The following is a 9871-nucleotide window of genomic DNA, read 5'->3' on the forward strand; positions in this document are numbered from 1 at the left end:
TCTCTCTCTCTCTCTCTCTCCCCCCTCTCTCTCTCCCCCCTCTCTTATTCAACAGTCCCATTGAGTAGTATATTTTAAATCTTATTTTGGTTAAAACAAGAAGAATGTTATTTGTTTTTATTTTTTATTCATTGATATGAATATTATTCATTGATTTATATTATTTTGTATATATTTAGTTATTTTTTCTCTTAATTAATTTGACTAAAAGAATGTTATTTTATATATATAATTTTATCTGAGAATATTCTCAAAAATTCTTATATTTTTAATCTCTTTCTTATTTAATTTTAATTTTGTTCTTTTTTTTAAGAAGTATTTTATTTTGTAATTAACTCGTATTTATAGTATCATTTTATGTACCTAATATTTCCAGAAGGCATACATTTTCATTTCATTCTTATTGTTTCATTAGTTTATTTTCTTCTTATTTTATCTCTCTTTTGTTTTTTTGTTTTTTTAAGAAGTTAACATGTTTAAAAATATTCTTTTCTTTTTTTAGTTATCTGTTGCACTTGTTTTAAAAAAAAAAATTGTATATTACATGGCTGTTCACACAGCCTGCTCCTGCTACAAAATATATCTTGCATTTCTACAGAGGCCTTGCTGGTGAAGCTTATTCTCTCCTACCCAGAGAGAAGTGAGTACAGCTTCCTTCCATCTGTGCACGAAGGTCTTGAAGTTTTCTTCCTTCATCAGAACATGGAGTCCTATTTCTCTCATCATCTTGGCTCTCAGTGCTTCATAGGTGGTACAGGCAAGTACGACGTGCTCGGCGGACTCAGGAACCAGACAAATTGGGCATAGATGATCGATTTTACGGCGAGCTAAGCTCGGAAACCCCCATGCCCCGTGAGGAATTATGAGATCCAATAGTCGAGGAGGACCCACGTTGATTCTAGTCGTGAACCAACGGTAGGAAAGTACTTCCTCAGGGTAGCCCCTTTTGAGAAATCCATTCACCGGTTCCATTCTTGCAAGGTTTCTTCTCGAAGGATCCTCTTCCACCTGTTAGGGTTTTCACCAATACGCGCTTGGAGGTTCTCCAGTAAATCAACCAGACGTTCCCACTTTATCTTGTGTCGATAATTGTCTTTCTGCAGGAGAACATCGATAAGCACTCCTTCAGCTAATACCTGTACCGCCTCAGCGGTATTACAAATCTCAAGATACCCACAACTACTCCTTTATAAATGGTTAATGTTGCTGGGTATCTAATACAATTGAGTCCCTTAAGAGCAAGGGCTACCCTACTTCTCATGTAGTCTAAATGAGGTGCCAGATTGAACTTTGTCCCAAGCCTTACGCCAAGGTATGTCACAACCTCATTGGGTCGTAATCACTTTTCCTTGTACCCTGAGAGTAATAGGGTAGGCTCTGTCTGTCGTAACCCTTAAGACACGCGTGGTCTTGAAAATGAAAATAGCATCTCCTTGTATAACCATTGTTCTAAAAAGTACTTCCAAACACAGAAACTATTAACCTTAAAAGGTTCCCATTACTATTATTAAGTAAAAAAGTAGATAGTGGTCTACTGCAGAACACTAAGATCTTAAAAGATGTTATTAGAACTCGCTTAGAGATGGTAAAATTTATTGCGCTGTATAAAATACATTACTTCCGAATGGTAATTGTACTTACAGTTTAAAAAAAAAGTAGGACTTATGATCAAACGACCATAGCTAGTGGAAACGATAACTTTGAAGTAACAAACCCAAACTTCTGCCAAATAATTATAATTAATATTAATGAAATATTGATTTAAGGGGGCACTTCTTCCAGGACAATGGAGGGGAGTGGGTTGAATCGAAGGCAGAGCCATCTGGTAGAGAGTCAGTGAGGCGAGAGATAGCAGATGTAATGTAGTGAAAGAGAAAAACAAAACTGGACTTGGCCAGCGAGGAACGCCATTGGACTGTAGCCAAATCGCTCCTGCAGCCCTCCTCCAAGACCTCGTCTTAGGAGTCTGTTTGCGCCTTAGTCTTAGACTATTATTTTATTACATAATGCTTATTATATAATGTTATATAGTATTAAAACAATTAGCTGAAGGCTAATTCTTCATTATTTGAATTTCTCGTTTATAAGGTCAAATCAATTGATCTATCTTCCTCTATCATCTTAATAAAAATCTTGTATCGTGCATCACAATTTTCACTATCATGTTTTTAGTAGAAATTAATTTCTGCTCGACTAGGGGTTCCAAAAGGTATGTGATCGGAATACTTACTCTTACTATATATAGAATAATAAAACTATTTTTAATTTCATTTCATATATTGAATCCACTGGTATTTCCGGAAATTGGTTTTTGATTCGAAAAAATATTTCTTCTTTAGTTCAAATTCTTTTATGGTATATATTTGCCTATTTTTCATTAATAATAAAAATAACGTGGTAGTTTATTGTTTCATATACAAATAAAATAACGGTACTTTAAATAACAGTATTTTAAAATTCGGCATTTGATCCTGAATAGGGATAAACCTGGCTAGTATTATTATTATTACTATTGTGGCACTTAGGGCCTCAAGAACACGGGCTTCCTCCACTACAGTCAACCAATCTCCACGAATTCTTGCTCTCTCCTCCATCTTTGAACATTTAACTGCCTTATAACCTACTTCACGTTGTCCAAACAACTGATCCGGGAACATCCTCTTTTTCTTTCTTCATACGGCTTCCATGCTCTATGATCTTCTTAGGTATTTGATCGAACATGCTCTCTACATGTTCTATCCATATTTTGACTAATGCCACGATGTTGGGTTCCACAATCATGATTTTTTATAAATTACTATAAAATTTTTAATTAAGAAATTATTTATCATATTTAAAAGTTGCTCAGCAAGCAGTAATGTTTCAACATAGTTTTAATATACAAAAACCAATAATAAAAGACTCTTCCATGTTACAAACTAAACAATTCTACATCATAGTGAATAAATAGCTGAATACAAAATATTTTCATAAGTATCTCATATTCATTTGTTATTAAAATTGATAATTAAAACATAAATTTCATTATATCTTACCCAGTACTCCGAGCCTGAAGTTGAGCGTTACGAATATGACATTTCCATAACTCGCGAGTGTGGAACCATCGTAGGCATTCCCGGAGTTCCATGAAAAAGATTCCCCATGTATGAAAACGATCACAGGAAGATTTCTTCCGAGGATATTCTGGTAACCTGAAACAAAATAAGAAATATAATTTACTATAATGCTCAAAATCTAGTTTATAATAGGGCATTTTTGTGTTGTTACAAGGAGTGGGATATAGCCCCGGTTGTTCAATTTAGCTTTGGTTAATTTCTTGCATTTATCACGATTATTCACCTCAGTTCTGCCAGAGATCAGTCTTTGACTCCACCAAGCCTAGTAACATGGTTTGACTGGTCAACCACTTAGACGCTTTCTTGGGAGGACCTTCATTCGATATTCCATTCATCACCTATTCCACTAACATGGCAAGATAAATTCATTTTTTGTTGCTTTTTTACCAATTCAACTGGCAAAACACCGAGGTTCATTAGGATACTTTCATTCCAAAGTTCCCGAATTCGTTTCCGATCTAGAATGGAGATATTCCTACAAATATTGATAATTTTAAGCATAGAAGAGGTAAAATATTAGAACTATTAATATAGAGTGGGCACGAAAAGGGTATGGCGAAAATAGGTGGTATGTTTTTGTTTAATGGCGTAAAACATCACTAACTAATTTCTTGAGTTTTTAATTTAATTCTTTAATAATTTTAAAAAACAGAAATACTAACTTTAACTAACTAAATTCACTATCATCGTTTCCTAGGGCTTCTGAAATATTTGTGTTTAATCCTAAGCTATTGAGGAATGATATGAAACATGGACATTCCTGTAAGGTATGACTAATTGTGAAATTAATTCAATTTTGATATTTTGAAAGCGTTTGTTTTGAGATTAGATATGAGTGAAAATTTGTGTTCTGTACACTGTAGAACATTTTGAAATCAATATCGTTTATGCAAAAAGTATTTTCTTTTCAAAGTAAATTAATGAAACTATCTATTTCTATCTCGGGAAAGCAGTAAAATTAATTAATTCAGGATTGCAAACTATATAAAATAAACAATCTCCTATAGAGTATTTAGATTTCTGTAAACATAATTTTTTGTTTCTTTTTAGTCATGGGTACTTATAAAAATTATTTTAATATTATTATTTTATCATTTCTGAGGTGATCAGGTTTAAAACCAGATTATTTCAGAAATTATAAAGTGAAAACTAAAGCCTAAAATTTGTAACTAAATATACATTAGATTCCTAGCCACGGTATTTTGGTGAAAAAAAGAGGATAGCTTATATTTCAAGGTGAGCCGAAAAAAGGATGTAAAAATCACATAATAAAAGAAAACTTATTTTTCAGAATCTCACACCTCTAGACCACGGCACCCATTAGAGCTGGACAGGTACGTCCACTCAACTTTGGGAAAAAGCAGGGGCGAAATGGACCGATAGGAGGGAATCATTTTTAAATTTGGAATTTAATAAATAATGCTGGAAGTCTATAAGATTAGTAGGTATTGTTTTACATCAGTAGTGAAAAATAAATTATAAATGAAGTGATAAGGCTATGAAAATGTTTTTAAAAACGTTTTGCTGATTGTAGGACTTTTCTAGTGGTTAGGTATTGATGAATAATTTATGTTTAAGTATTTTAATGTAAATATAAGTATTTAAATGACCATCTACTCCAGTAGAACCAACAACAATTTTAACGAAATTACGCCAGAATTTGATTGGTTGATTGAAACATTGTCATATGCAGTAAATAAGCAGTTTGTCTATTCCATCAAGTCTAGATTCCACAAAAAATGTCAATGAGAGGACAAGAATGGATGTTGAAAATTGTCTCAATAAAGGATACCATTGAAAAGAGACAACTCAGAAGGTTTGGACATCTCTGTCGGATGAGTGAAGACAAGGATCCAAGAAAATATTTTGAGGCCAGACCAACAGGAAAACGCCCAAGAGAAAGACCCAGAATACAATGGAAGGACTAAATCTCCACAGTGGGAGAGAAAAGAGGGAAAAACTGGAATGCCATGAGGGTCCTGGCTCGGGATCGAAGGACTTGGTTTGCTTGGACAGAGGCACCTCCACGCTTGAAAGCACTTAGGAGGAAGAGAAAGAAGAAAGAAGAAGATTAAAGCATTGTCATAGGCAGTGAATAAGCAATTTGTCTATTTCATTAAGTCTATATACTACACAAAATCTCTCTTTTACTACATTGTATGAAGTGCTTAGCAGAAAGCAAATCTAACAGACGATGCTTTAACATATGCTTCAGAATTACTTCCTCAGAAGATTAATTGTATGAAGTATGCCCTCAACTTAAATTGCCGGACACACTTCATTTTTGGTTTGCTGGTTGGTTAAAGTGGACTGTATAAATGAAAAATGAACATGGTTAAATGAAAAATAAAATTCTATTGTTAAATTACAGATGGTGTTGTGGGTGGCCGAAAGAAAACATTTGTGATTAAATGGTTAGTAAATTTTGAATGATAGGGCTATGGAAATTGTTGATATGAAGTTGAAGTGGTTGATGATGATTGACGTTAACTATTGATAGATGAACTATGTGATGGTGAATGGTAATTAACTTACTCCATGGTTCTTTTTCCCTCTATATTCTCAAGCTTCTCTTCCTCTTGCTCCTGAGGACAACTCCAAGGGTTCTACTCACCCATGGTAGATTCCTGATATCAGAGACAAAGAAGTAATGAACTGCGTCTCCCAGAAGACAAGATGGCTCTCACTCTCACTTTTCGGCTTGCTTCACTTGCTACCAAGCGTTGGAGAAGGCAAGCTTTTTATGCTGGCCACATGGGCGCTACTGGTCCAAAGCCTTTCGGATTCACCTTTTCGTTGCCGTAGGTTACCGGAACATTAATATTTGAAAAAGATTTTTACTATAATTTCCTAGTTTCCAAAAGCATAATAAGAACTCCTGGTCGTCGATAGATTCGAATACCAGTCCGAAATCATGGTAAACTATCCTCCAGTGTCCTTGTTTGGAACAATCGGAGCAGGACAAAACGCTGATGTACACAATATCTGAATAGAAACAGAGGAATTGGCCGCAATGGAATGTCAGCCGAAATATATCCCAGCCATAACTCGGGCGTGGATTCGCACCTGTTCCCGGATGGCAGCAGGCCAGCACTCGTGCTCTACACATCCCTAATGAGCTCGGCCCGCCCAGGTGAAACAATAGCACCGATAGCACGCTGGGTGTTGTGTAGCTATCATGGCTGTATTGTTGTCTTTTCTGCAACCTGAGGCTCTACAGAAAAAGTATATTTAAAGTTACTATATTTAGTGTGACCGAAAAAGAGCGGGACCTTTTTAAGAATATACTGCCAAATCGCTTATGAATAAGTGTTATTCCTCAGCTAAAATAATGGACAACACATAGTTTCGACAATTCTCTTCAGTGAGGGCAGAATATGGAACTACATAATTTACCCATACCATACTTGGAAGAAACATAATTTTGTTCTGTGAGACCTTTGATTTTTTTTTTTGGTCTTTATTATGTTTAATAGAACAAAAAATCAAAGTTAGTGCGATATTTTTAGCCAAATGTACTGCATATAAAGGAGGATGCAGAATACAACATTAAAAACTGAAATTGTGGATGGCCGAGCAAGGTGAGACAAAAAAAGTAGCTATTCTTTCATAGCGGACCTTCAGATTAAATCTCGACTTTCCCATTCTTTGTAGAATAGGTTGATCATCTGTTTTATCTTCACAAAGCTGAATAATATAAGGATACTAAACCTCAAATAAATAATAAAAATATCACATACTACTCCAAGACCTCGATATACAAAAAACTGTTTTAGACAACGCAAAAAAACAAACAAACAGCAAAGACATAATACAAAAATTGGCTTCGTAAAGTGAAACCAAATTTGAATATTGCTAAATAATTTTCTGATCGCAAGTTAATCAATATAGCTGTAACAATTTAAAATATAGTTATTATCCTCTAATGACAAAAAAAAAATATGGTCAAGTTAAAATCGACTGATAATACTTCAACACAAATTTTTAATTGATTTCACTACGTTTCCATCTAGTAAAAACCATCCTCAGGTAAAAAATATACTAGAACTCACAATTATTCTACTATAAAAAATATAAATAAAGTTATAGCTTACCATTTTTACACATATTAGACTATCTCAAAAACTGTACATAATTTCATTTTAATGTATGTTCCTATCATGCTTTAAATTTCAATGTATGTCATTATTACTGTATTTCATGTATGCAAATTTTTGTCATTATTCGTTTTGATGTATGTCATTATGATATTTTAATAAGCATTTCCCTATCATACATTACAATTGGCATTAGCAATGGTTTCTTTGAATAACTATTATTAACAATAAACAAAAAAAAAGGTTTATATTTAATAAATATAATACAACCCTGAATTAAATATATGCCAAGTTATTGTTAATAAATGAAATAATTTTGCCCATGATAACTCTCAAAAGGCTGGAAGTTATTGAACTGCACTATAAAAAGAAATTTACAAAACTACATTAAAAAAAAATCAGACAATTAGTCAATTATTGTTTCTATTTTGCATTTACTATTGCTTAAAAAATGTATACAATAGGTTATGCATTGTAGTAGAATAATTGTGAGTCCTTGTGGATTTTGTAACTGGATTTATAAATTTGTAGGAAAGTATTATTAGTCTGTCAATTTTAAGTTAATTCACAAACCTGCCTTTACCTGGAATAAACTGATAAATAAACTGATAGATTTGTTCCTGAAGTTATCTCTGACTCCCTCCATTAAAACATGATAAATTAAGGACGGATATATGCGCACAATTTTAACAAAGTTTGCTTTTAAATGTCCATATTTTTTTTTATTTTGAAGATAGACTCTTCTTCTTTCTGAAAAAAATTTTCGGTGATGATTATGTTTTATATATTACATTCAAGCCTACGTCAATGTTTATGAGATCGGCAATTAAATTTAGTGGGCCATATAGCCAAATGGCTTTGCCCTCAAGTTTTAGAATGGTTGGTTTTCAGGGAATTAGTTTACTGGTGAAATAATAACAAAAAAAAAAAAAATTGAAGTTGTCTTATATACACATTGTACAGTTTTTAGTCAAAGTTAGAAATAATATAACGTAATAAATTAATTTAAAAATTTTTTTTTAACCTAAAAAACTTTAGTGACTGATTTGTGAAACTGTTTTCATTGTTTAGTCTTATAAGGAAGGTTCTCAACGGTCCAAGGTTTGAATTTAATGAAACAATTTAGCATTTACCGAGTATTAAATAGATTTAAGAACCTTTACTTGGTAGTATTGAATAATATATTTGTAAGAATGTGTCAAATCTTAACCAAAGATTTATCATAGCATTATATCATATGGTAAGAATGCATATATACTACAGGGATTAGGTAAGTAGTGATGACTAAATAACTACTAGTTTTTAATCAATCGTTATGTGAGGAGGTTATGTGGTCAGTATCGAACTATCATCGTGACTGAGTGTGCCTCTTAAGAGTTTTCCGACCCCAAAGACAACTGAATTACTAATGGAGCTGAAAATAGAACCTGGCTATTGGAATTAGGAATCAAGGCCGACCCCAGAGGACAATCTCTCTCTTAGAAGACCAAGACCCTGTTTCATAATAAAGTACAAAATAATACTATTAGTCTTGTCGATTTAACTTAATACAATTACTCTGACTTGAACAATAGTAACTTGTACTAAAGTACTTTTTAACTCCTGTAATATGTAGTCCTCCCTATTATGAAAAAAAAGTATTACAGTAATTAACACGCTGTTTCTATACTTGTATTTTATTTATGGATACTCATCGTTGATTATCCATTAATTACTGTTTAAAAAAAAATTAAATAAATAAATTTGAAAAATGGAGTTAATGGCCAACGAAGTTTTATATCATTAAAAAAAAGCAAACGAACACGAACAAACAGTTTTAATTAATTAATTAAGGACAATATCCCATTAAATTTGTCATACAAAAAATATAGGTAATGAGATGAATACTAAAATATATAAAGTCTAATTAAGTAAATGTAATTGTATGCTATATATAAAAAAGAAAATTACATTTACTAAATTAGATTTTATATATTTTAGTATTCATCTCATTACATATATTTTTTGTATGACAAATTTCATGGGATATTGTTCCTGGTTCATCTACAATTATATCAACTAATGAAACACTGTTCATGAGAAAAAAATCTCCGTATACTTGCTTGAAGCAGAAGAAACTGACGCCATTGACTTAGACTGTGAAGACTCTAATTATTACAATCATGACCAGAACATTAAATCTAAGATGGAAATTCCTGGTGATAACGAAGAAATTGAGGAGAAAGAAAGTTATTTTTACGGTAAGAAAATGCTCAACCGGTCTTAATCAGGGAGGAAAGCAAATTCGTTTCCTTCCCTAGGACTATTCCGGCGAACCTTGTGGATTTATTAGGGGTTAAAGAAATTGCTTCTCCCGATAACGCAGATAAAGTTCTAAGAGACAAAAAGAATATCTATCGATTAAAAGGAATTAGAAAATTTTCTTTTATGCGTTATAAATGAAAAAATAATTGCATTTTTTAATAGTGCTCTAAGTAAGTGAGTATTAATTTAGCGCGAAAAATTGTTCATTTTAAAAACCTGCTGGCTGGGTGGACCTCGAACCCACAGGACTGACTCACGGCTACAGGGATACAAAATAATTATCTTCCATAGCTGGATTTAAACCCAGGTCTTTGGAGTAAATAGCATAGTGCATTACCAAGGAGCTACCCACTC

At 32.8% G+C, this 9871-nt stretch overlaps 1 protein-coding gene across 1 annotated transcript in view; it reads right to left on the bottom strand.

The window, feature by feature from the left end:
* Window positions 1–9871, bottom strand: part of LOC106683740 (neuroligin-1) — a 172717-nt gene that overhangs the window by 39557 nt on the left and 123289 nt on the right. The window contains exon 4 of the mRNA XM_067052183.1: window positions 3036–3191. Within this exon, the coding sequence (XP_066908284.1) occupies window positions 3036–3191 (156 nt within the window). The remainder of the gene's footprint in view (window positions 1–3035; window positions 3192–9871) is intronic.

The sequence above is a fragment of the Halyomorpha halys genome, unplaced genomic scaffold (assembly GCF_000696795.3).
Source record: "Halyomorpha halys isolate HHAL.00 unplaced genomic scaffold, Hhal_1.1 Scaffold510.1, whole genome shotgun sequence".
Classification (NCBI taxonomy): Eukaryota; Metazoa; Arthropoda; class Insecta; order Hemiptera; family Pentatomidae; genus Halyomorpha; species Halyomorpha halys.